The sequence below is a fragment of the Rhinolophus hipposideros genome (assembly GCF_964194185.1).
Source record: "Rhinolophus hipposideros genome assembly, chromosome: 9".
In the NCBI taxonomy this organism is placed as follows: Eukaryota; Metazoa; Chordata; class Mammalia; order Chiroptera; family Rhinolophidae; genus Rhinolophus; species Rhinolophus hipposideros.
This window is the reverse complement of record NC_138055.1, coordinates 52,122,799-52,148,871: the sequence shown is the minus strand read 5'-3', so window position 1 is coordinate 52,148,871 and position 26,073 is coordinate 52,122,799. Positions and strand designations below refer to the sequence as shown.

Sequence of the window (26,073 nt, the reverse complement as noted above, 5' to 3'; positions counted from 1 at the left end):
GACGCTGGCTGAGCGGTATCTGAGTTCCTATTCCTACGTATCTCGCAATGGGGTCCTGGCCTGGGGCTTGGAAATGTACAAGAATTTGACTTTTCAACGTTTAGGGCAGATGACTAACCTAGAGTGGGAAGGGCGGCAGCCGGGAGTCACCGCCGTTACCGCCCCAACCCTAGGCTGAAGGGAACGTGGCTTAGGGTCCCCAGACCGGACTCCATGCTCCTGCTCCCACTCTCGCACCTTACAAAATGAAACGACCGCAAGCGACACCTCGAAGGGGGCTGCGTGACCCGCGCCACCGACCCTCCACTCCTTTCCTGGGAGCGAGCCTCTGGGGCCTCCCAGCGTGGGTAGTGGCTGAGGATCCCCTCCCCGCCCCCATCCCTGGTTCCCCGCTCCCGATCCCGTTCCTTCCCGCCCGCCCCCGGCGGCTGGCGAGCGCGGTGCAGCATGCGGCAAAGCTCTTTGCATAAATTATGCTCATGACGCAGCAGCTAAAAAAATCCAAGTAGCAGAAGGAGGGAAAAAGGGGGGGAGAAAAAAGGGGGGGCCGTAAAAGGAGGAAAGAAGAAATATATATATACCTGACCGCCCCCCCCCAGCTTCCCCTTCCCGCTCCGGGCCGTCCCCCCACCGCCCAGCGCAGCCCACGAAGTCCCTTCGCTTCTGCCCAGCCCGGGCTGGGGGCCCGGGGGCGGCGGCGGGTCCCGACCGGTTCCCGGGCCGAGCCGAGCCCAGCCAAGCCGCACTGGCTTCTTTGTCTGCGGGCGGCGGCCACCCCGGCCCCGGCCCCCGGCCCCCCGGCCCGGACTGTGAGATGAATCTCTAATCGGTGGCCGCCGGGCACCCGGGGCGAAGGCGGCTGGGGCTCAGGCTCCGGTAAGTAGCGGGGTCCCGGGCGGGGAGGGGTTTGCACGGAGGGGGAGGGGGCCGGGCAGGGGAGGTTTCGGGTTTGGTTAATATGCAATGCCCGTAATTAGCATAATTTATATATTTATGATAAAGAGAAAATATGCCGCGGGGCCGGGTCGCCAGGATGCTGGGCCGGGCGGCGGGGAGCTCTGGGAGTGGGACAGCGCGCGGCCGCCCGCCTGGGGCCGGGGAACCTGGGGCCGCGCCCTCGCCCGCCCGCCCGCGGGCCGGCCGGGACCGGGGAAGGGAAGGGGCGGCCGCCAGGTGGACCCTGTAGAGAGCTTGCACCTGGCCCCTCCCCGTTTCTGCCCCCGGAGCCCAGGTGGGATGCCGGCTACAGGGCACGTTCTTTACACTGACCCCGTAGCGACCAGGAGCGAATTCTCGCCCTACGGGAGAACGCGGACGCCTGTGTTCCCCGCGGTTACGGTCAGCTGAGGCGGCCAGGGCGACCTGTCACATTCACTTTGACCACAGTACACCGGGAGGACTGGCGGGACCCAGGGTTAGGGACCCGGGCGTCGCTGGAACGGTGGTGGGAGTCACCCTCGAGCACAGTATGAGCACTTCATAAATATGTAATAACATTATTATTAATATAGCGTCATAATAACGGGTCCGATATGTGCTCTCTGAGCATTGTCAGCTGGCAAGGCCAAGGGAGCCCAGGGTGCCCTGCAGCCTCCACTTGAGCGTTAAGATGCGGGCACTCAGCTGTGATTGGAAGCCTAAAACCTGCACAAAATAGCTCCTGCTGCGGGGCCGGGGACATCTAAGGTGGTTAGGAAGCCTTCTGGGCAAATGAAAACAGCTCTTTGCAGAGGTTTTAGCCTCCTCTGCTCTTTCTGAGTCCCTGTTCCACTAGTAGAGGGCTGGTCAAGACATTTATCTCTGCTCCCTTATCTTGGAAGTCTAAGGCAGCCAACATGGACAAGCAGGGCCTTCTGAGGGCTAATTCCACATACTCCATTTTGATTGAAGTCCTGGTGTTCAGGGTGGTAGTTCTGTGACTTTCTACTTCTTTGCATATCTGCGGTAGAATTTCATTCATTTGTTCACTGGTCCAACAAAAATACCCACTATGTGCCACACTCTGAGCAATGCAAATAGAAGTTCTCCTGTCGTGGAGTTTTCATTCTAGTCTGGCAGGAAAGGCAGATGATAAACACGAAAACAAATAAGATAATATCATTTGATGTGATGTGATGTGGTGTGTCTGTGGGGCGGGGGGGGGGGGGGGACGGACAATGAGCTATTCTCTTGGAGGTACTACCTGGCAATTAAGAAAGTGAGTAAGAAGAAATTTGCTTCTCCAAGGGTTCTCTGCATTATGAAGGAACATGGGGTAAGATCATATCCCCTTCTCCAAGATTTATTCACTATAAAGACATAATAGTGATCTTTCACATTTTTTATAACACTTTACAATTAAAAACATTTTTATATGCATGCTTTACTTCAAATAAAAATAATAGCAACAACAGTAACAATTACATAGTCTTTGCTGTGTGCCAGGCCCTATTCTAAGTGACTTAAGTGAATGTTACCAATTTACTCCTCACAGTAATCCATGAGGTGGGTGCTATAATTTAGCCCCACTTTACAGTTAAGGAAACTGAGGCTTAGAGGGGTTACCTAAGGCAGAAGCAGTACTCAGTCTCGGTCTTCTGCCTTTAAGGCCTAAGCTCTTTCTGTGTCAAAATGAAGGTCAGTGAGGCCAGGAGAGAGAATGAGACCTGGGAGAAACTGGCCAAGGGAGGGAAGGCTTGGGAAAGGGGAGCTGGACAGGCACATTAGGAAGGGGTAAGTGTGATCAGGGTTCTGCAGAACTCAGCACTACTTCTTTGAATCATTTTTAAGCTGCCTTAGTACTGGGAATGGGGGCAAAAATAAATAAATAAATAAATTGAAATAGGGTATGTGTTTTGAGGGAGAAGGGAGGAAATATGAGGAAGCTAAGTAATGTGATTTCATTTATGTTTTCAGCTCCTATTCATTAACCCTTTGTTATGATGGTAAGCGGACATGCCTTTTTGGAGTTTACAGTCTAGTGGGGGAACACACCTACTTTTCATTTTTCACATTTCATTTGCTCTCTCCGTTCACCCTGCCTGGGATGAATCAAGTGTGGGCACAAGTCAAAGGGGGCAGGAGGAGAAACTAAGTGGAAATTTGTCCTTATTAAGCTAGTCTTTACTGTTTGACTATATGTGTCCAATTTACAAATGGTAGGTTGGAAAGGGAAATTAAGTTGTTCGCTGCTTTCCTATCTTTTTCACATTCCCTTTCTCTGGCCCATGTGTATGCCTAGCTGGTCTGTCAGTAGCTTGGCAAGCCTTCGTTTCTGCTCATGGATTCAGGTCTGAGGGGGAGGGTCTGGAGCAGAACTGAGAGCTGCCATTTCCCAGTGTATCCTGATCCTTGGGGGCCAGAACAGTCACCATCAGCCTTCCTCCCATTTCCTGAAGGAGCCTTGGTGTGGTGTCAGGAGGTGTGGGGGGTAGGGGGACACACCTTGAAATTTAAATCAGCCACTGACTCCACTGTGCCCTTGGGCAAGTCACCTGACCTCTCTCAATCTCCATTTCCCTGTAGATAAAAAAATGGGGATCGTAATACAAGCACCATGCTAAGCATTTTATTTACGCAGTCTCATATCATCGTTATAACAACCACATAAGGCTTGCCCGTTTAATCACCATTTTAAAAATAAGGAAATTACATTTCAGATAGGTTGAATCAGTTGCCCAAGATCACACAGCTATTTCATGGCCGATCTAGGATTTGAATCTAGATTTCCTCCAAAGCCTATACCCTTACCTCTCTTGGACCCTCAACTTTCTTATCTATAAAAATGGGGATAATGATAGCTAATTGTCTCTAGTGTTCTGTACAGTAATTCTAAGGTAAGCTCTTTTGTTATTTATCCCTGAGAAAATAGAGAAGTAACCTGCTCGCCTGTGGACAGTCACAATTGATCAAGCTTTAGTACTCATATCTATTTGTTGCAGGGTCTCAAGGGGCTGGTGTCAGAACTGAATATGAATAGTCCACACTTATTGAACCCATATACAATTTACTACAACACTATACCCATTTCAAATATGGCAACTGAGGCATAGAGAGGTTAGGTCCTTGCCCAAGGTCCCACAGCTAAGAAATGGTGAAGCTGAGTGATGAACCTAGGTTTTTAAATGATACACCAAATTGGAACGAGATAATGTATGTATATTTTTATAACAGCTACCATTTTCTAAGCACGTGTGTGCGAGGCATCGATATAAATGTTTTACATGCGTTAGTTTATTCAGTCCTCACAATAGCCCTGTGAAGTAGGTATTATTACTCTCATTTTTACAGATGAGGAAACTGAGGCACAGAGGTTACACCATACATCCTGAGTCCCACAGTTAGTAAATATCAAAGCTGAAATTGTGAAAGTTCAAGAGGGTGCTCACTATAATACTATGTGTAAAGGGCCTGAGTCCCAATAAACTATCATTGATTATTATTCTTCAGCAGGTGGGAAGGGAAATCTGTGTCCTGGGGCCAGAAATGGAGAAGTGTGGGAGGATATGCAGAAAAGCCATCTTGAAAGAGGTGGCAGGCTGCCCAGAGTCTGGCAATTTAAGAACGGGGCAGGTAATACTTGAGTGCAGGAGGGGCTGTGGTGTTCCTTCACACCAAGTACTAAGGCTGTGTGGACCAGGGTAGTAATGATAAGAAGTGGGGGGAATCTGGGCATATTGGAAGGGAGAGCCAACAGGATTTGCTGAAGGAGTAAACGTGAGATATAAGAGAGAAGGCAAGGATGATGGCAAGGTTTTTGGCCTGAGCATCCGTGGAAGGATAATAAAGCTGTCATCTGCTGAGATGGGGAAAGCTGCATGTAGGTAGAGCAGACTTGGGGTGGAAATCACGAGTTTGGTTTCGAACATGTTGAGTATGAGCTCATATGAGCAACCCACAGGCTGTGGGATGTATGAGTCTGAAGTTCCCAGCTGGAGGTCTAGATTTGGTGGTTGTCAGACGGGGAGACCACCTAGGGACTGTCTGCTCCATTCAGCTCAGCCCCAGCTACCACTTTATACCAATCTCCTGCTTCCTGCCTTGTGGCCTATTTGAATGGCAGCTCTGCAGGAGGTAAGTGGGCGCATAATTTAAATATCAAAGTGACATAGAGCTGGAGATGCTGATGTCTACAAACAGCCTGGTCTGAGAGAATTAGAATGTCAAAAATTTGAAAGGTAATTTCCCATAACAAATGTGACTTCCTTTCAATTGAATACCTGTAAAACTCATTTCAGCTCAACCCTCCATTCCTTGGAGTCAACTAACTTCACGCTGAGTACCCTCCACTTTAAAAAATGACTGTATAATGAGAAGGTGTTTTACACCTCGAAAACCTCAACCATATTAATTGTTAAGGGAGTGATTAAAACCACAGAAATGAGTCTGAATTAAAAGTCTGAATCCCATGTATGTTCCATTTTCCTCTACATGGCACAAGATTCTTTGTACGTACAATTTCATGTCTAAAACACATGCCACTCTGAAACAAGGGGGAAAGGACCACACACACACTTCATTGGGTATCTCTTCTGTGGATCCTCTACGACTCTCTATTCATCCACCATGACACATCATCACTGTATTGTAGTTATCTTTTTATTTCCTTGACTCCCATATTAGACTGTAGACTCCTTGACAAAGCTAGGGAATGTGTTTTTCCCTTCATTGTATCCCCAACACCCCGCACATAGTAGCCACTGAAATATTTGTTGAAGAAATGAAGGATGAAGCATTTCAGGATTTTTCATAGTAGGATCTCAGGATATTCTAGGGGGTTCTAATTTGTTTGCGATTACCCAGTGCTCCTCCTAGATGTCTTGAAATGTTGCCCTAAGCCTAAAGCAGTTCCCAAAGGAGAATGATAAATGAAACCAGGTCCTCTAACTCACCTCAGTCCCCTCTACTGAAAGTCCTGGATGGTCCTGGACCTCTGGATTTTCAGGTTGTGGGCAAAATGCCTCAGTGCCCTTAGTTCATTCATTAGCGCAGGAAACCCAGGGAGAAGTGAGCCATCTGTTAGCCAAGCTAGGTGCCTCGCCAGGGTTGCTGTAGGTTTTTTCCAAACTCAATTCAAAGAAGGCAAAGGAGAAGGCTCTGCTGGGCTCTGGCTCCCCTCTCAGCTTTAACCCGAATTGTCCAAATTATTTTTGTTACCATTATTCGAAAATTTTTATATTTTTTTAAATGTTTTCTTTGGAAAATGTATTCAAATACTAAATTTTCATTTTAGAACTTGGTTTATATTTATAAAACAGAATAACTGAATTTGGTGTTCACAGGATACCTTTCTCTAGGTTTAAAATGTATGTTTTTGATTACATTGTGATTCTCAAAGACATTCAAGAGAAAAATAATGAATTAAACATCTATAAATTCTTCCTCATTTCTGTTTTAGTGTAGCAATTTATCATCTAACCCATTGTGGTCTGAGTAAAACTGAGTTTCTTGTTCTCCTCAGATATGGCAGACTGCAACTCATAAAGCAACAGCTGGCTACAGATTCTCCACTTCTTTAGTAACAACTGTTACTGAGATTGGTCATTCTTTGATTTATACATTTTGACTACTGTAGTGTTAGCCTCCCAAAAAGGTCTTTGTTCTCTTGAACGTGCCTCACCAATTTTGCCTTTTCTTCATTTAATTCTTATTTGGAAAGACTGACTCACAAACTCATTTTGGAGACTACTGCACGACCCAGTATCAAGCGATTTGGATTCGCTTGCATTCATATTCTTGAAGGTATTTTTCAACTCGTGTTTTTTTCAAATTCACTGTCTATGTGTTTAAAATTTTCTTGAAATTCCAGTTTTCTCCTGATGAAGATACTGGTTTCTCTGAAAAGTTCTGATCATTTGCTTCATTTTCTAAGACGTTTCACCACTCTGTAACAGAGATTAAATGAAGTTCTTATTTTCCTTCATTGTTCTCTGCTGTTGTACGCATAGGTTGTGTTCTTGAACCACTTGTATGGGGAGGTGGGAGATTGGGCCCAGGCCTGTGGAATGCTGGGTGAAGTCACAGTTGACTCTGATGGACTTTCCATCTTGGAAATCAAATCTTTGTTTCCCTGTCCCTGAGACATCCCTAGAGGATATAGAAAGCCCATACAATGGAACGTTAACCAGCTATAAAAAGGAATGAAGTGCTGGTACGTGCTACAACATGGATGATCCTTTAAAACATTCTGCTAAGTAAAGGAAGCCAGACACGAAAGGCTGCGTATTGTAGGATTCCATTTATATGAAACACCGAGAATAGACAAATCCATAGAGAAAAAGCATACGGTGGTTGCCAGGGTATGGGATTTCCTTCAGGGATAATGAAAGTGCTCTGAATTAAACAGTGGTGATGGTTGCACAACATTACGAATGTACTAAATTCCACTGGAGTGTCCATTTTAAAATGCTTAAAATGGCGTATTTTATGTTACATGGATTTTATCTCATTTAATAAAAATACAAAAAAAAAAAAAGTGTCGGGGAGTGGGGGAACGTGAACAAATGACCCAGGCATGGAAGAGGAGGAGGAAAGGAAAGATGAAGAATCTAGAACACTTCTCTGAGCTTAGTTTCCTCATCCATTGTGGTGATAATAATGCCCCCATTCCCCAGCTGGCATGAGTAATACATGAATTAGTGTTACCTAAAATGCTAAGCACAGCGGGCACTCAAAATGAATAATTGCCTTCTTTTCTGTGTAAGTGTCCAAACCTATCTGTCCCGTCATTACCTTTATTTCTTATAAGTGTATAGTTTGTGGCTCCAGCTAGACAACCTGTTCTCACAAGGGCTTCTCCCACTCCTTACTGCATTTGGCAGGCTGTTCTACCATCTGGGACATTGTCCTGCTCTAATGTGAAAAGCCACTGCCATAGAATCTCCTTAGAGCTGATTCTTGTAGGACCCACTTGCTGAATCAGACTCTGGACATGTGCACTCTGGGGACAGCTGGAGCGCTGTGTTTTTTAATAAATGCTCCAGGTGATGAGCATGCACATTAAAGTTTGAGACCATTTTTAAAATGTATTCCTGTCTTTAAGATGTCTTCCAGGAAGTCTGCTCAGACTCCTCCTCTGAGAAGCCCTCAGGCACCCAGTGGGCCCCTTGTCCCTGTCTGAGGTCCTGAGTGTCTGGGTCAGAAGTCACCTTGGGTTCTGCTGAGTCTTCTGTGTCCCAGTGGACTGGGCACTCCCAGGGACAGATGCCTAGCCCTGTTCTGTGTCCCAGGGGACTGGACACTCCCAGGGACAGATGCCTAGCCCTCTCTTTCATCTTGTCACCCTGGTTCTTCCTGAATTAAGTTCTCCTAAGATGCTGGAGGAAGCGACACACTGTCAAGTCCCTAGAATCCTGTTTCGTTACTTCTACAAATTGTACTTGGGAGAACTTAGCTTCTCTCTCGTCCTGCAATTCTACTTCTGACTTTTTGAGATGGCATGGAAATTGTATTACTGTGTCACATCAGGTTTTGTTTTTCCCGTCCCATCTCACCCCACAGGATGTGCTAGGTGTGGGCGGCCCCCACCCTGACAAGTGACCATGGATCCAGGAGCTGGCCCAGAGTCTTCTCTGACTGTCAATGAGCAGGTATCTTCTGAGGCAGGAAGAGCTGGGAGATGGAGGGTGAGGGGTCAAGAGGTGGGCAAGTAGGAAGACCCCACAGAACCCCTTATTATCTGTTTCTTACCAAAGTTCATGGTCACTTCACCCGTCCAGATGTAATTGCCAGCTAGGATTTCTCAGGGGTTTAGTTTGGGGATTTAATTGATGACTAAAAAGTGAAATTAAAACGTACAAATATATATAAACTTACATATGGAAAGATTTGGACATCAGGTAATTTGCTCTTAATTTTTTCTTCTTGCTTACATATATTTTCTAATTTTTCTACAACAACCATTTATTACTTAAGTAATTTTTTTTTTTTTTTTTTTTTTTTTTTTTTTTTGGTGAGAGCCCACTGGCCCATGTGGGAATCGAACCGGCAGCCTTCGGAGTTAGGAGCATGGAGCTCCAACCGCCTGAGCCACCGGGCCAGCCCACTTAAGTAATTTTTTAAATGAGGAAAAAAAAGATTAACATTTCCTAAAATGTGATTGGAATGAAGTCCCTCCATAGGTCAAGCTTGAGTCAGAAAAGCAACTGCTTGTGGGGTTTTAGCTCACTCCAGCTCCTTTGATGGGTCACATTATCGCTTTTTCCAGCAGTCACTGGTTGGATCCAACTCTCAGGCTTCTAAGGAGTGTTGTGGGTGTGGCTTCAGGTGCAGGCCAAGCGTAGGGGATGCTGGACGCAGACTTCTATAGTGTACAGAGTGTCCCTGATTCTTGCATGGCCCAGTTGGAAGCATTTCAGTGCCAGACGTATTGCTGCATGCTGGCTGTTTGAGCATCGGAAGACACTCAAGTGTCTTGAGGAGGCCCAGGGGCTGCCTGCATTGCTGAGGCATGGAGGCTCCCTTCAAGGCCAGAGCAAGGTCACAACAGATGGCTCAACTGGAGGCACAGCCTCACAGGACACAAGCTCCAGTCCAGGGGGTGGGGCGAGAGGCTATGTCTTCAGGATTCCTGACCCTTGTTTCAGGAAGTCAGCTTGCAAGGAAATCTTGGCCTTTACCCCAGAGTTTTGGAAATCAAGAAATCATGATTTAAAAATATTACTCAACATTGTAAAGCATTTGTTTTCCATCCCATTATCTTTGAGGGAACTTCTGTAAGGTTTCAAGGACATAAAGTGGGATTGGCTTGTTGGCTGAACTTACGCTGTGGATACTATCTGTGTTAGGGGCCCGCACAGCCACACACCAATATCGTAGCAGCCAAGAGGACGTCCTTACAAGGTTGTGGGATAGGCCATTTACCACTCCCTGAACTGAGTTCAAGAAAGGGAGCAAATAGAAATATCCCCAAGTAGTTTCGCTCTGTGGCACTTTTTCCAGTTTATGTCAGGCCCTTCCCCCATCACCCGGGCCTACTTTCTCCTCGCAGCTCCTTCTCTAGAATTGGGGAGCTGCAGCCTGCCCCAGGCTCTGGAATTCTCATAGAGCACGCAGTCCTTGGGACAGGAGGTCTGCATCCTAAGGTGCCCTTTCCTCGCTCCCCTAGTCACACCCAGAGCTTTGGTCCCCAAGCGGCTCTAATATCAGCCCCACCCCCAGGACTGTTCGCTGTCCTGTTTGCAGGTCATCGTGATGTCAGGCCATGAGACCATCCGTGTGCTGGAAGTCGGCGTGGATGCCCAGATCCCTGCTGAGGAAGAAGGCAAAGGACTGGAGAGTGTTGCCACCAAGGGCTCCCAGAGTGGAGGCCCTGCTGAAGCCAATGAACAAGCTGGTGAAGCTGGGCCAGAAAACCCAGACACCACAGCAGAGGCAACTGGTATGAGGTCATTACCCCAACCAGGCATTGCTTTACCCAAGACCCTTCCTGTGGTTCCCTGGGGGAGCCAGCCACACTGTCTCCCCTAATTACCCTGCATACAGCTGTTCTAGAGGCTGGTACTTGTACCAGGCAATGCTCTCTGGCCACAGGGAAGCCTTTCATTGACTTTCTTCATTAACACCTTGCAGAACAGACATCTCTTTTTGTAGGAAGCCTGGGGCCTCCCTTGCCAGTTCCCCCAGAATACCAGGATTCATCCATCTCCCCTTGCCTTCTGCTTATCTTCCCTTCCCTAGATTGGAGATCTGGGCTGGTGGGGGTGGGCCAAGAAGACCGCAAATGAGAACAGACAGGCTTCTGGGAATCAGCAACTGCTTAATAAGGAAACCACAAGACCTCCCATCCCTTGTTCTACCTGGAAATCAGTGTGCAGATTCATTTGGGACCATAGTAACCTGGGTTATTTCTTCCCCCTTTGAAAAAAGGTATGGCAAGAGATATGACCATTTCCCCCTAGCCTGGAAACGTGCTGCTTCCATGTTCAGGCCAGAATGGGCATTACCTGCTCCCACAGGCCAGTGCCCTTTCCACTGCTTTCCATTGTGGGGATGGAACCCCTTTTCAGAAAATATGGGAGGTTTCCCAGGTTTATCCACAGTGCCTCCACTTCCCTTTTTACCCTTTTATCTATATTCTACATCTCATTCCTTAGTTCTGCTCCTTCTCGAAACCTGCCCTCGGAAGTAGATCCTAAATCAATTATTTACGTTTAGCATGTTTATGGTAGTTTGCATCTTCTTCTAGAAGTTGCTATATTTAAGTCTTTCACAAAAGTCTTCTCTGGAAAGGAATCTTAATCATTGTCAAGCAGATAAGGGAGGTATTTTGATGGTACCTCCTAAGAAGCTGCCAGCTTAGATTGTGACCTTGATGGGACATTTCTAGACATGCAATATTAAGAAGCATTTCCTCTTAAAACAAAACTAAGTAATAGGAAGCTTTTCCAGGATGGAAAAAGAAAATCTATTGATTTATGGCAGTCTGAATGACTGCCCAGTCCTGTCACATACACATATTTTTACAGCTGAGGGTAGACTATGTAGGGTGACACCTACCACCATGTTATTTCGGACACCCTTTTCTTTTATCAACCTAGATTCACATATCCGTTCTGGTTTGGGCTATTGCCGATTGCCTGGTTTTTCATTGTCATAACCAATGCTGCTTTGAATGTCTTTGTACGGGTCCTTTGAAAAATTTTTTTCTTTTGAGATATAGTCCACTCAAATCCTTTTGAAGAGAAATCAGTTGTTTACATAGGAAGAAGTCAGCACATGGAAAAATACAAAAACTTGCTGTCAATGAGGAAAAAACAAAGTAACTTGTCATAAGGTACTACATGCCTGTTAAGCCAGAAAAACAAATAGTGATAAAAGCTAAATTGGGTGGGGCTGTGGAGAAATAGGTACATGATTTTATGAATTGGTTTAAATCTTTCTGAAGAGCAATCTAGCAAGAAGTGACAAAAGCCCTAAATGTATGCACTCTTGGACCCCTTGATCCTACTTTGGAAATGTATTCTAATAAAATGAATGTTTCATTTCTTTAGATGGTAAGCTTTTACCATACATTCCCCTTTTTCATTTTCCTTTTTATATAGTTCATTACATTTTGTCAAGCAAAACATTTTTTAAAAATTTCCGAGGTTCAGATTATCCTAATCTTCTCTGTTTTTTTTTTTTTTCAACAGTTGGAAATATATCTCCCCTCTGTGGTGGAGATAATTCTGTCATTTTGTTTTCTCTTAGTATTTTATAAGGCTTTTGTTGTTGCTTGCTTGTCTCTTCAATTCCTTGAACAGTCTGAATTTTTTTGATTATGCACTGCAAATAGTATGGTCCTGAGTTAGGTTGGATTAAACCATGGGCTGGGAATGCAGGGTTAGAAGGTTAGTTTATTCAGTGTGGCTGTGTGCTGTATCACAAGGGAGCTTAAAAGAAGAAAAAGTAGTAAGCAGGACAAATTGCCAGTTATAAAAACAATCACAGAATATAAGGTACAGCAGAGGGAATATAGTCAGTAATATTGTAATAACCATGTATGATGTCAGATGGGTACTAGACTTATCAGTGATCATTTTGTAAGTTATATAAATATCTAATCAGTATGTTGTACCCTGAAATAAATACAATAGTGCATGTCGACTACAACTGAAAAATTCAAAAATAAAATTTTAAAAATTTTTAAAAAGAAAAAAGAGAAAAGGTTACTGGGTTCTACTCCCAGATGTTCTGATTCAGTAAGCTTTGATGAGAGCCTGGAAATCTATGCCCAGCCAATATTAAGAGGCCACTGATCTAATACCCATCACCCAATAGATTCCTTTTAATGCCTCACCATATATTAAATAATAAGTCCTCTCCTCACTGGCGTCTGGCTTCCTGGTAGGGGGTCCCCAGGACTTGATTAAATCAAGGCAACAAGAGGAAGCAACAACCTGGGTGAAAAGCCCTGGTTCCCAGGAAGTTCCTTTAGAAGTTCACTAAAGCTGCTTATCCAGACTTCACATCCCCGAGACTAGCAGCGAATTGCTGCTTGGCTTGGAGAGCCGTTGTAACCCTGACTGTGGCAAAGACATGTCCAATTTTCAAGGACTGTCATTTCAAGGATTTGCCCCTGCAGAATCCTTGCCCCTTCCCCAAGCAGCACCTGAATCCAGAAAGCAGCCTGAAGGTGGGGGTGAGCAATGATCCAGTTGCTGGATGAACCAAGGGAAGCTGTTCCTGTTGATTCTATCTCCTTCCCTCCCTGACATATGTTCACTTCAGGTCCCTTTACTGATTATGTGATAGGTCACAGTGTCCTATAGAGCCAGGAAATCAGAGACTGATAGCCAACTGTGCATAGGCCTACATTCCTACATTTTAAAAATCTAAATGTGAGAAGAGGGGTCCTACCAAGTCTGGCACAGCGCTCTCCAGCCTCTTATTCTCACTACCAATAGCATCTGGGAAGCTGCCTCCTGGGTCAGGGAAAGCCATTGATTGGTCTCGGGTTATGCAGAAATACAGTGTGGGACTGAGAGTTGTCACTGCAGACAAGACATTCTAGTCCAGTGACTCCTCCATTCACATCGGGCTCACTCTTTGTCCTTCCTTCTCTCAATGCCATGTGAAGTGAAGTCACTCCCGGGCATCCCTTCAAGCCCTGCCCCTGCTCTCGTCACCTTCAACCAAGCCCCAAGCCAGCCTCAGACATCGCAGACCCTAACACCACTGGCTGTACAAGCTGCCCCCCAGGTAAGAGCCACCCTGGGGAGCTGGACAGAGCAATGGGCAGGAGCAAGTCATGGGACCACCAAGATGGGGTGGTCATGGGTTCTGGGAACTTCACAAGGCAGGATGGAGAAGGGCCTGTGGCTTGGGGGAGGGAATCCCCTGCTAGGCACCCCCCCCACCCCCACCCCCGCCTTTCCCCTGTCCCAGATCGGGACCACTGGGAAAAGTACGTCTTGGCTTGCCCGGTAATCTCCTTGGGTGCAGCAAAGATGGTAGAGATTACATTAACTCTTTCATATCACAGGCCTTTCTGTTTCTCTAATGACTAAATGAGTGAATACCTTGTTGGCCCCTCCAGTGGATGCCTGGAAGAGTTAATGCATTGTTCATAGAGTCCTCATTTAGAGCCAGAGGGGCAGCCCGAGCACAGTGAGAAGCTGCCTCTAGGATCCTCCAGACGTGCTGAGCTCCCTGTGACCTTATGCTATATGCACAGGTCTCCAAGGCAACCATCAAGGGTAGCCTCCCTCAGAGCTTCCAGAGGCGTCTGTGGACCCTTGACCACTTGGTTCCACCAGCCCCCACCCCCTGCTTTCTGGCCACCAAGTGCTGGTCCTGTGGGCAGGGGCTGAGGAAGGCCTGGGAGGCAGCAAACTGTAGTAGAAGAGGCCTCTGCACCCTTCGCTGTTCTGTGATCAGGGCCAGGCCCTGTCCTCGCTTTGGGCGGCTTCTCTGAAGGCAGGATGGTCCAGTCCAGGCACACGATCCCCCAGGGTTGGGCCTCCAGCTAGGGCTTATCTCTTCCCCCCCTTCATGTGGCCTTTTCCCCACTGCCCTCAGAATGCTTTGTTTGTGCTCAACTGGGTCTGAGAGACCCAGTGTTTGCGCTGTCAATGTTGATTTTTTATTTTTTCTTTTCTTTTTTGAAATCTTGTTTGCTTTTGCAGGTCTTGACTCAGGAAAACTTAGCCACAGTTCTGACAGGAGTTATGGTTCCAGCAGGGGCAGTTACTCAACCTCTTCTTATCCCCATCAGTATTGCAGGTCAAGTGGCTGGTCAGCAGGGGCTGGCCGTGTGGACAATTCCTACAGCAACCGTGGCTGCCCTCCCAGGACTGACCTCTGCTTCTCCTACGGGGGGAATTTTCAAACCACCTTTAGCTGGTCTCCAAGGTAACGGCAGCTCTCCCCAGGACTGCACCCGGCCCCCCACCACCTTACACTACCATTCCTGCACATGGGCTTGCCATGTTGGACTCAGAACTCGCAGCTCGCCCAGGGCGAGAGCCCTGGAGTCTGGATCCGGTGTCCCAGGCACCCAGCCACAGAGATACTGCACCACCTCGGGACTCTAGGCCATGACACCATGCTGGCCCAGCAGGCCTCTTACTTCAGCCAACTGTCTGAGACTGCCCCTCTCCCCTCACGCCAGAATGCACCCCATGACCAGCCTCCTGAGAAGGACTGCAAGAAGACACAACATCTGGTTTTGAACCTACACATCTCCAGACCCAAGGGAGGGGGGGATGAGAGATGTTGGCATGTGCTGCCCCCTGCAAAGATGAAGGGAATCACAGCGGCCTGTTCCCCCTGCCCCAGTGCCCCACCCCCGCTCATTCTTGTGCCAGATCCCTTGGGATTGGAGCTGCTCTAGGCTGCTGCTAGGCATTTGAGCACCTCTGTCTCTGCCTTGCTCCGTAGCAGCTGCCGTGCTGAACACCGCTCTTCCGGCACCTGTACAAGCCACCCCACCGGCACAGGCCTCCTCGCCCGCCCAGCCCCGGCCACCAGCTCAGCCCCAGACGCTGTTCCAGACCCCACCGCTGCTACAGACCACACCTGCCATTCTACCGCAGCCCACTGCTGCCACCGCTACTGCCCCCACCCCCAAGCCAGTGGACACCCCCCCACAGATCACCGTGCAGCCTGCAGGCTTCGCATTTAGCCCGGGAATCGTAAGCTGCTGCCCTCACCAGGGCTAACCAGGGATGGACCCAATCTTGGGCCAAGGGTGGAACTGCCAGGGGAGGAAGGAGGTAGAGGATCAGCCCCCTGAATACGGCTCTTTTCCAACACATCAGCAGAGATGGGCTCCCTCTGAAGCCTTCTCTTTGCAGCTGCCAGCCTGCCCTTCCCAGACAAGAGCAGACAACCTCTGCCAAGAGGGCTGGGCAAAGTCTCCAGAACTTGAACCACTGGACCAGCCTTGGTGGGTGGGATGATGTCTGGGGATTGCAAACGTGTGAGCTGTTATTAAGGTAGAGCTAGAGGCTCCTAGCCCCATGCCAATGTCCATCCAGGGTGGCTCCTGGCTTGGCAGTGGAACTGTTAGATGTGACTAGAATCACATCAGCCATTCCAGTCTGGCCCTTCTACCCTTCCAGGCCTGGCCTGAACGATTTACCAGTTACTCTTCCACGGCTGAGGCCCCACCCTTCCTGGCTGACCCCCCGCCTCCCTTAGCCCTGGATACTATTCAGCTGGTGGACATGGGCCTGCCACCCACATTCGGAACTGCCCTAGATCTGCCCTGCAACCCCACCTCCCCAATGCCCTGAGCCCCCTTCCCTCTGCCTTGGGCGCTTTCTTGCCCCTCAGCCTCTGAGCAAGGCTTTTCCTCCACCCACAGATCAGTGCTGCTTCCCTCGGGGGACAGACCCAGATCCTGGGCTCCCTCACTACGACTCCGGTCATTGCCAACGCCATTCCCAGCATGCCAGGGATCGGCAGTCAGATCCTCACCAACGCTCAGGGACAGGCAAGTGGTCAAAGTCAGGGCTGAAGGCTGAGGGCTGTGGAAAAGCTAGCTGGGGCCCCAGGACTTGGGCTGAGGGTCACAGAAACTCAAACAGGGTGTCAGGCTGCTCTTCATATCACCCATGTGGCAGCTTCCTGCTGGTGCTGAGGCCAGGCAGGGGCATAGCCACCTCCCTGCCCTAGAGGTACCCACTTCATTGATGGAAGTGCTCTGTGCTAGGTGCTCCCTCATACGTGATCTCACTTCGTTTTGAGTACAGATCTAGTATTAGGTGGAGACTTCTGTTTCCATTTGATAGGGGCGAAGCCCGAGGCTCAGAGACATTAAGTCACACAGCTAAACGGGGAGAGCAGGGAGTTACATGCAGGTCTGTGACTCCACGTGCAGACCTGTTCGTGCTCACCCACAGCTCTGGAGATAGAATAAAGGAAGCAGCCCCTGAAGTGTGAATTCTTCACTTTATTGAGGAAGAAACAGGCTTAGAGGGGTTAAGTGATTCATCCTTAGATAAGTCCCTTTCTCTGCAAGTATGGGGAATTGGGTTGAGGGTGGAGCTGGACACTGCCCTCACACTTAGGGTGCGTGCCTTGTTTCCTCCCAGGTTATTGGAACACTTCCGTGGGTAGTGAACTCGGCTAGCGTGGCAGCCCCAGCACCAGCCCAAAGCCTGCAGGTCCAGGCTGTGACCCCCCAGCTGCTGCTGAACGCCCAGGGCCAGGTGATCGCGACCCTAGCCAGCAGCCCCCTGCCTCCACCAGTGGCTGTCCGGAAGCCAAGCACGCCTGAGTCCCCTGCTAAGAGTGAGGTACCAGGGCTGGGGTGGGGGGTGGGGGCAGGCAGTGCTGTCTGGCATGGGCTGCCTCTCTCAGACCGCGGGCAGGACAAGATTATTTTCTGAAGCCCCTGGGAACGCAGGGCACCTCCCCAAAGTGAGGGGAGGTCCCAGGGTAGAAAGCCCATGTGAGTCACACATGTTCTGCCCATGGAAACAGCATCATCCTCACCCCGCCCACCCACACACACACCAAAAACATGTCTATTGCCCTCAGAGGCCAGTGCCACTCTGAGAAGGCCAGGGAGGAGGTGGTCAAAGTAAACCGGGCCTTGATCAGCTCCAGGGTGCACAAACTGCCGGAAGTCAGGGAAGGTTAGTTCTGCATCCCTTCTCTCTTCCCCCTTCATCCTTCCACTCCTCCACTCTGCACTGGGGCTTGGATTATTCATTTGTTCATTCTAGGAGCAGTTTTTGAGTGTCTACGCTATTCCAGGTGCTGAAGATACAGAAATGAATAAGACACCCTTCCTAGCCTTAGGTAGCCTAGCATTGGAGCAATTACAAGGGAGCCTGGCAAACACGATGATGAGGGAGCACAGAGAAGGGACTTCTTGACAGACTTCATAGAGAAGGCTTCGTAGAGAAGGGACATTGAACTAATCTGAAAGGAGTTGGATGAGAGAATATAGAACCTTTAGGAAATTGCACTAAGTGTAGTGTTCCAGAGCAGGGGTTCTCAAACCTGAGCATGGGTCAGAACCACCTGGAGGGCTTGTTAGAATGCAGATTCCCAAGCCCCATTCCAGAGATTCTTATTAGGTAGATCTGGAGTGGGGCCTAAGAATACCCCTTCCTAACAAGTTCCCAGTTGATGTTGAGCCCCATGGTTCCCAAATGTGGTATCCCGCTTCCCAGCTTGGTGAACAACTCTTAGCCTCATGTGTAAAATGGAGATTACAGAAGGACCAACTGCAGAAGATTATGAGTGTTAAAGGATAGATTACACATAGGCCATTAATACTGGTACACAGAAAGCGCTGGAGAAATGGTGTTTTTGTTGTTATCACTATTATTAGCAAGGGGTCGTGGGAGGGTTTTTAGCAGAGAAATGGCTGAGTGGATGTGCATTCAAAACATTTTCTGTTGGGGCTGGCCGGTTAGCTCAGTTGGTTAGAGCGTGGTGCTAATGACACCAAGGTTGCCAGTTCGAGCCCCACATGGGCCACTGTGAGCTGTGCCCTCTTTAAAAAAAAAAAAAAAAAAAAAAAACACAAAATCCCTGTTATCCAGGTTGAGCCAAAACCTGGACTGTAGTGAGACTTGAGTCCTTGTGACCCATTAGGAGGCAGTTTAAACAGTTCAAGCAAGAGACAAGGAGCTCTGAACGAAGGCTACGTCCCTGGGAAGGGAAAGGGAGTGGACTTGAGAGCTGCCAGGATGTAGAATCCGGGGAACAGGACCCATCTGAGAGAAATTACAACTTTGCAGGAAGCTCTTAAAAACACAAAACAAAACAAAGATACTAATTTCATATATTTATAGTTTCTTCTGATTATAAATGATACATGATTTTTCTTTAAAATTCCAAGATTGTGTAATGTGAAAAAGTAAAAATCCCTTCTACTTCCATATCCAGAGATGACTTCTGTTGACAGTTTGCTTTATATGCCTCAATATTTTTTTTTCCTGGAAATTTGTATTTTTTTAAAGGAATTAGTTTACAAAAACTGCATTTCACCTGATTATTTTTCCACTTAGCGTTATGACTCAGAGCTCTTTCTATGTTAGTAGTTAAGAGATCTCTCTCTCTCTTTTTTAAATGGCTGCACACTATCTCACTGTAGGGAGGTCCCAGATGTCATTCGCTGGGTCCCTATTAATGGACATTTGGGGCCTGGGAGGCTCTAGAATCAAGTTTAGGTTTCTCCTTTGAGGGCAGAGATTTGAGAGCAGTTATATCAAGGATGGACACTTGTTGGGGCTTTGATAAAGTGTACTGAAACTTTCTGAGGCTCCAGCTTGGTGGGACATGTTGCTGTGCTTATTTTGGAGGTCATTATCGTTGGGTGGGTGCTAAAAAGTAGTTTCTAGTCTTGCTTTTTGATGGAACACAGGTAGGAGTGTGTTGGATGAGTGGCGATTTCATGTCCATTTTTGCCCTGCCTCTGGTCCATACAGGGACTCTAACCCCTTGAGCTGAACAGGTGGGCAATTGGGGCTTGTTGGCTCTCTTCTCATAGGTGCAGCCCATCCAGCCCACGCCAGTCATGCCCCAGCCTGCTGTGGTCATCACCAGCCCAGCCCCAGCAGCCAAGCCATCTGTTTCTGCTCCCATCCCAATTACCTGCTCGGAGACGCCCACTGTCAGCCAGTTGGTGTCCAGTAAGTGACTCCTGGAGGAAGTTGTGGAGAAGGGGAGAGACATTTATTCAGACACCAAACCTTTAGATGCTGCTCTCCTTAATAAACTTCCTGGAGTCCAAAGGTGAAGGGCAGGCGCCCGATACCAGGGACTGACTTTCTTATTCCCATTCCTGTTGAGCTGGATTCTAGGCATGAAGATAGTGGAGGCTGCATTTCTGAGAAGCCACGCCATTGGCTGTCTCTCCTATAGTCTCTTATGTGATAATTAAGGAGTATGAATGGGCAACAGGTGTGCTTGGGGGCCAGAAGAAGGGAGGGTGGGGTGAGTAAGCAGTTAGAGCTGGAAGAACTTGAAAACAGATCCATACCTCCAAATAGGTTGGGCCAGGCCCCTTTCCCCCATCTTGCTTGTCTTGGGGATTAATGAGGGAATTAAGGGTGTGGAGGCTGTTTGCTAAATGTCCTCATCCCTCTGCACCAGGCCAGGCCAATGGGCTAGATAAGCAGTGATGATTGTCTGTCCTACACTCACCCTGGTCCCTCCCTCTGGCCTAGAGCCACATACCCCAAGTCTGGATGAGGATGGGATCAACTTAGAAGAGATCCGGGAGTTTGCCAAGAACTTTAAGATCCGGCGGCTATCCCTGGGCCTCACACAGACCCAGGTGGGTCAGGCTCTGACCGCAACAGAAGGCCCAGCCTACAGCCAGTCAGCCATCTGTCGGTAAGTAAGATGGCCTGTGCAGTCAGGGCCTGCTCAGGCACCTGGGCCACTAGGCATTCACAGGGACCTGGGTATCTGACTCCTTTACGCTCCCTTGCTCCTGCCTTCTTCGAAGGGTAGATAGGAATACCTGAAGTAGCCAGAGACTGATCCAGTCCTTCTGAGGGCACTCTGATGTTTATCCTCCAATCCCGAGCATTTCTATGGTCTCTTGGGGGGAACTCAAGACCCTAATCCATTCAGGAATTCTAAAGGGAAAGGAGTGCAGCTTATGAAGAAGTGGGAACTTCAGTTCTGGCTTGGCTCTCAACTATACTCCACCATCATGCCTGTCATGCTCCCATCTCCCCATCTTGTAAGGCGTGACTCTAAAGTGATGTAGCTGGTTTTTCTGTGTGCAGCGTACAGACTGGTTCTGGTGCCAGTATCATGGGAGGGGTAGCAGAGGGTTTCAAACAAGAATGAGTGCATTGCTCAGGGATGGCCGAAAGGTTTCATCTGCCTTCCAATTCCTTAGATAGACTACAGTGCCTAGTAGATTCATTGCCATGTTGGGAATTCTGTAGTCACATCCGGGCTCAGCCAGAAAGAGTAGTCTGACAGTGATGCTGCTATGAGTGCAGTTGGAGGATGGCCGGATGGCTCAGTTGGTTAGAGCACGAGCTCTGAACAACAGGGCTGCCGGTTCGATTCCCACATGGGCCAGTGATGACTGTTCCCCAATAAAAACATTACAAAAAGCGTGCAGTTGGAGGAGGACAGCACTCATGACATCCATTTGTCATCTCTGGAGGCCTCTCAAGATGACTCTCAAAGGACCTCCTCACTCAGTTGGGTGTGAAAGTTCCAGAACGGTTGTTCATAAAGCAGTTGTAGTTAATTGCACTACTTAACTGAGGCGATGGAAATAGCCCCTCTGTTATGACCTGGGATACAAGACAGTCTGAGGAGGCTGGGCTCGACCAAGCCAGGGCGTCTGGGGTGGTGGCATGGGGACCAGCCTGTGGGGCAGCCCCGTGAGGAGAGCCCACTTGGGTGTGGGCAGTAAGACACCCTCACTGTCCCTTCCTGGGTTGGGTCACCTACAGGTTCGAGAAACTGGACATCACACCCAAGAGTGCCCAGAAGCTGAAGCCGGTGCTGGAGAAGTGGCTGAATGAGGCCGAACTTCGGAACCAGGAAGGGCAGCAGAACCTGATGGAATTCGTGGGAGGCGAGCCCTCCAAGAAACGCAAACGCCGCACCTCCTTCACCCCCCAGGCCATAGAGGCTCTCAATGCCTACTTTGAGAAGAACCCACTGCCCACTGGCCAGGAAATCACCGAGATTGCTAAGGAGCTCAACTATGACCGGGAGGTTGTGCGGGTCTGGTTCTGCAATCGGCGCCAGACGCTCAAGAACACCAGCAAGCTGAACGTCTTCCAGATCCCTTAGGGCTCGGCCCCCAGCCCTGTGTTCAGCACTTTGTACTTGTCCCTTGACACCTATCTGCACCCGAGGCCGTGACGGCACCTGTCATTCTGCCACCTGCAGCTGTGCTTGTCCTGGGTCTTGAGGCTCTGCTGTGCGCATGTGCAGCAGCTGCCTCCCTCCTCTCCCCCACGTATCGCACATGATGGGGAGGGCAGAGGGGCCCCCTGAGAGTGCCAGGCTCAGGGCAGGTCACACCAAGGGAGGGGATTTGTGGTGTCACTTAAAGAAGCACTTTGCTAATATGGTTTTTGAAGGGTGAATTCTGGTTGGGAACCAGAAACTCCCCATCTTTGGGGCAGGGCTGCAGCAGCCCCTAAGGACTGGCCATTACCTCTTGTTTGCAATGGCATTCTCTCTCCACCTTCTACTCCCTTTTGCTCCTCTGTGTGAGTGTGGCAGCTATGGCAGCTTGTCCCGTAGAACCCCATTTTGCCTACAGGCACACTGTCCCCTGAAAGGGCCCAAGAGACACAATTCTGAGAAATGTGATGAGCTGCTCAGAAGGCCAGACTCACTGTCTGCCTTGACCTCAAGGTCAGAAGGTTCCACAGCCCTGAGGCCAGAACATGTCACCTCCTCTGCCACCTCTCCTTGGTTCCTTTGGGGGAAAATTGCACTAAAGCAGAAACTTTTCTTTTGTAATCCATGTTGGAAGGAAGCAACAGTGAACTCTAGCTGTCCTGGAGTTGACCTTGGGTCTATGGCAGGTTGGGAACTTAGTAGATAAGGCCATCCTCCAAGATTTCAGTTTGATCTCTGTCCATGACTGTTTTCTCCCAAAACAGTGTGGGTTAAGAGAACTTGCAGCCTGGAAAATCCCACTGCCCAAGTAAGCAGGCACTTTGGAGAAAAACGAGGAAAGGACTCTGAGTCTCTTGTCATCACACTCTCCCCCAACGCTGGACTGGGGCTTTCTCAGAAGGGGCAAATTAAACAATAAACCAGACAGCAAGGCCCTGGGGAAAAGGCCACCATCCCAAAAGAGCTGATGGCAGCCCAGGAAGGTCTCTTGCAGACGATGATTTAACTTTAATTTTCGCTGTAACTTTGAGCCTTGGATGCTGGAGGGGAAATCTTATTTTGTCCAGAGTCTCAGACCCTGTGTTTGTGTAAGCACCCCCCCACCCCAGCCAGTGCTCTGCTGATCCAAGAATACTCCTAGAGCAGGATGATTTTGGCCTCTAAAGAGGGTAACTATGGCACATTGGAGGTTGGCATCTCATCCATGCTGCTAAGTGAGTTTCCCAGCCTCGCTGTGGCTGGACAACCCCGGAACTCAGCGTGTGACTCCATGAAGGCAGGAGAGCTCTGAGAGGTTTGCTTAGGTGAGCCCAGCCTTGCTGTGTAGAGCAAGTGTAGAGCATCTCTAAAGGGCCACAAGTCACAGCAGTCAGCCGCCTCCTCTCTTTAATACTCTTGCCCTTCCAGAGCCAGGTCTCTAGCAGCTGCCCTCCACTGCGCCTCACGTGATGTATTCTGACGAGGTGACTGCCAGGCGAGGGCACATCTGCCTCCGCTGGCCCCTGGTGCAGCCACCTCCTAGCTGTGCTTCCTCTGGCATGCTGTTTCTTTTCCTGCCTACGACTGGTCCCTCCCAGGCCCTACAGTGCCCGCGTGCCCACCCTCTGGGTAGCCCTGCCAGTTAGAGGACAGCTGTGTGTCAGATTGCCACACACACACTCCCGCCCCACTGCACTGTGACCAAACCTGCCAGAGTGTGGTGGGAGTGAGGAAGCAGGTGGGCATCTTGCCTGCCCCTGGGAGAGAATGTCTCCAAGGGGGAGGCTCCACACTCAAGTGTAGGGTTATCAGCCTGTCTCAATGAGATGACATGCTCACTAGGAAGAGGCATCATAAACAAATTTTCAGTAATGAAGTACCAGAGTTTATTAAGGATTTGGTGATTTACACTTCAATAAATTAGAGAGATTCAGGTTTTCACCCTCCAACACTTGCATTCAGATATGCTTTTTCTTGTTTTGTTTTGGGGAGACAGCTGGGTCGCGGCTGGTACTCTGGGTGTAGCATATAATCCAGGGTGTGTCCGTGGCAGTGGATATGCAGGACACCATCTGCCCTGTGTCAGGGCAGGAAAACGATAATGCACTGCTGGTCTAAATTAGGCCTGGCCATGCTTTCTCAGCTCCTCCCTCGTCTAAATCTGTCTTCTCAAGGCTGAGCTAGAACTAAACCATTTTCTCCTCTGCAGGACAGATGGGTAAATCTTTTCAGTGGAATGATACCAAGGGCAGAATATTTGCAGGCCAAATTCCCCAGGCAAGGGGTGATAGGGGGTCCCTGAAGTGTGCCCAAAGCAGAGCTCACCAGCCTGCTTCCCCACCGTAGGGTTCCTGGGAAGCAGCTGTGGCCCGAGGTGGGTTTTCTGTTTTGTTTTTGGTAGCATCAGCCTCTCAAGAGAGTTGATATAAATTTTGGTTTGAAAGCACCTTTCTGGACGTAAAGCCAGGGCTCCTTGGCTCCTTTGCCGTGGAAAGGCAGGAGAAAGGGCAGAACTGGTTTCGCAGTTTACGTGTGGTTTTGTTTGTTTTAAATGAAAGAAAGACCAAAACTTTCTATGGCCTGGCGAATGAGCTGGGGCCTTGGACCCTGCACTACACATGGTATTTTATTGAGGTGGAGTCCAGGGAAAGAATTCGGCCAAATGGATTGAGGAACACACTTGAATTTAGAATGAAAGACATTTATGTGCCCTTGGAAGTCCAATCACCTTCCTATGCCTAGATTCCCTTCCTGAGTCATAGGCCAGGCTCCGACACTGAGGTTCTGACTGGCCTCTGGACACGGGGCAAAACCTGCTGAGGGTTGGAATGAGGGGTGGGGAGGGGAGAAGCACTTGATGTAGTTGTGTGGAATAAACAGTATTTTTCTTTTGTACTGGTCTACTTGTTTCTCCTTTGCCTCTCAGGGTGGGACTATAAGGGAACTCGTGTGAGAGGCCAGGGAAGTGTCAGTGAGCTGCCTTTGCTGTGAGAGCTTGTAGCCTGGAAAATCCCATGGCAAGAGGGCGAATGCCAGTGCCCCAGACTCCCAGCTCAGGAGGCCCTGCCCCCAGCCCTCCAGCCATGACCCTCTCCATGGGGTGCAGGGTCAAGCGGATGTGCCCTTTCTCATTCTAGACAACTCTCCTAATACTGAGAATCCCAGAATATCTTGCCAAGCCTCGCTTTCTTGCCCCTCTTCTCTGAGTCCCCAAAACAGATGTCCTGTTGGTGTTCACACTCCTAGGCCCAAGAGGTGACCGATGGGCAGCTGTTTCTCAGAGAGCTGGGTGGACGGAACATGGATATGCTGGCTGGAGTGTCTATACATATACACAAAGCCCTTTGCAGTGTAAGATGGGATTGCAAGGGGGAAGAGAAGGCAGGCTATAGGCCAGGGGCCAGGTCTGGGGAATATTCTAGCACAGAACTTAAAAGAATCTTGAAAGTTTAAATTCAAACCTGGCCTTGCACGTCGTTATGAAGACACACTTATCATTACAGGTGGCTAGATAATTCACAATTCGCTTGATTTATACTTAATAAAATTTAGATAAAGTGGGTCTTTGTGCTCTTCTCCAAGCCTGCAAATGTTAGGGACAGGCCTGATACTTGAGCTTACAGCTAAGAGAGCATGGCTGTAATAAGAGTCTCTCTCTTTGCTTGTCTGCCTCCTGGGAATAGATTCATGCCATGCTCCCCTGCAGCCCTCCCTCTTCCCCCTTCCACCTACCTGGTATCGATGACATCCAGGCTACATAATCTGAACTGGTGAGAACAAGGCATCACCTTTGATTCCACCCAACCAGCATTCTGAGTCAGGCACTGTGCTGAGTACCAGATCATCCTACCTCTAACCAAAGGACAATAGATGTCTAAGATTCTGACATAAGGCTTCAAGATCAGAGGAGCTTTACAGCACTCTGAAGTCATGGGGCAAAATGTTAAATGGAAGCCAACACTTACCTCTGCATAGGTAACCCTAACACTAGCTGCCCACACTAGAATGTGATTCCTCAGTACCCAGGCCAGGGGCACACACGAGGTATTTGATAAATGTCAGCTAGATGACTGAATGTATTTCTTATCCTCTCCTTCAAGGAAATAAAAAGAGCTGAGACCCTAATTTCAGGCTCCTGGGGAAGAGCAGGGACAGAGGATTCTGCTTAGCTAGGCAGAATGCAGACTGACACGTGGGAATGAGCGGAATCTGGGTAGCACCTGACCTGACAGGACAGTTGGCTCCCACCAGAAGTCAGTGGCTCAGACCAACTGAGTGTGGTTTCTGGCAGTCGGCCCAGGAAGCTTTTACAGGAAGAGAGGTAGGTGGCTTTGCGGAGAA

General features: G+C 48.9%; 1 protein-coding gene and 1 pseudogene across 6 annotated transcripts; one reads left to right on the top strand and one right to left on the bottom strand.

Annotated features, from left to right (window-relative positions):
- The first annotated feature begins 431 nt into the window (after window positions 1–431).
- On the top strand, window positions 432–24,632 carry POU6F1 (POU class 6 homeobox 1). 5 transcript variants are annotated; one of them, XM_081058365.1, is made up of 12 exons: window positions 432–876; window positions 6,638–6,720; window positions 8,479–8,567; window positions 10,162–10,357; window positions 13,538–13,659; window positions 14,586–14,811; window positions 15,340–15,593; window positions 16,268–16,396; window positions 16,998–17,201; window positions 19,412–19,553; window positions 20,091–20,259; window positions 21,348–24,632. In XM_081058365.1, the coding sequence occupies exons 3-12, from the start codon at window positions 8,520–8,522 to the stop codon at window positions 21,691–21,693; spliced, it is 1,836 nt and encodes a 611-aa protein (XP_080914491.1). In that variant the 5' UTR covers window positions 432–876; window positions 6,638–6,720; window positions 8,479–8,519; the 3' UTR covers window positions 21,694–24,632. The 5 variants fall into 5 exon arrangements, with proteins under 5 accessions (XP_080914491.1, XP_080914493.1, XP_080914492.1 ...); XM_081058367.1 differs by lacking the exon at window positions 6,638–6,720 and having other exon boundaries at window positions 13,543–13,659; XM_081058366.1 differs by lacking the exon at window positions 6,638–6,720 and having other exon boundaries at window positions 15,343–15,593.
- On the bottom strand, window positions 6,340–7,024 carry LOC308501666 (swi5-dependent recombination DNA repair protein 1 homolog; annotated as a pseudogene). Its single transcript has one exon. The product of its transcript is annotated as a swi5-dependent recombination DNA repair protein 1 homolog (transcript).
- Window positions 24,633–26,073: the final 1,441 nt, after the last annotated feature.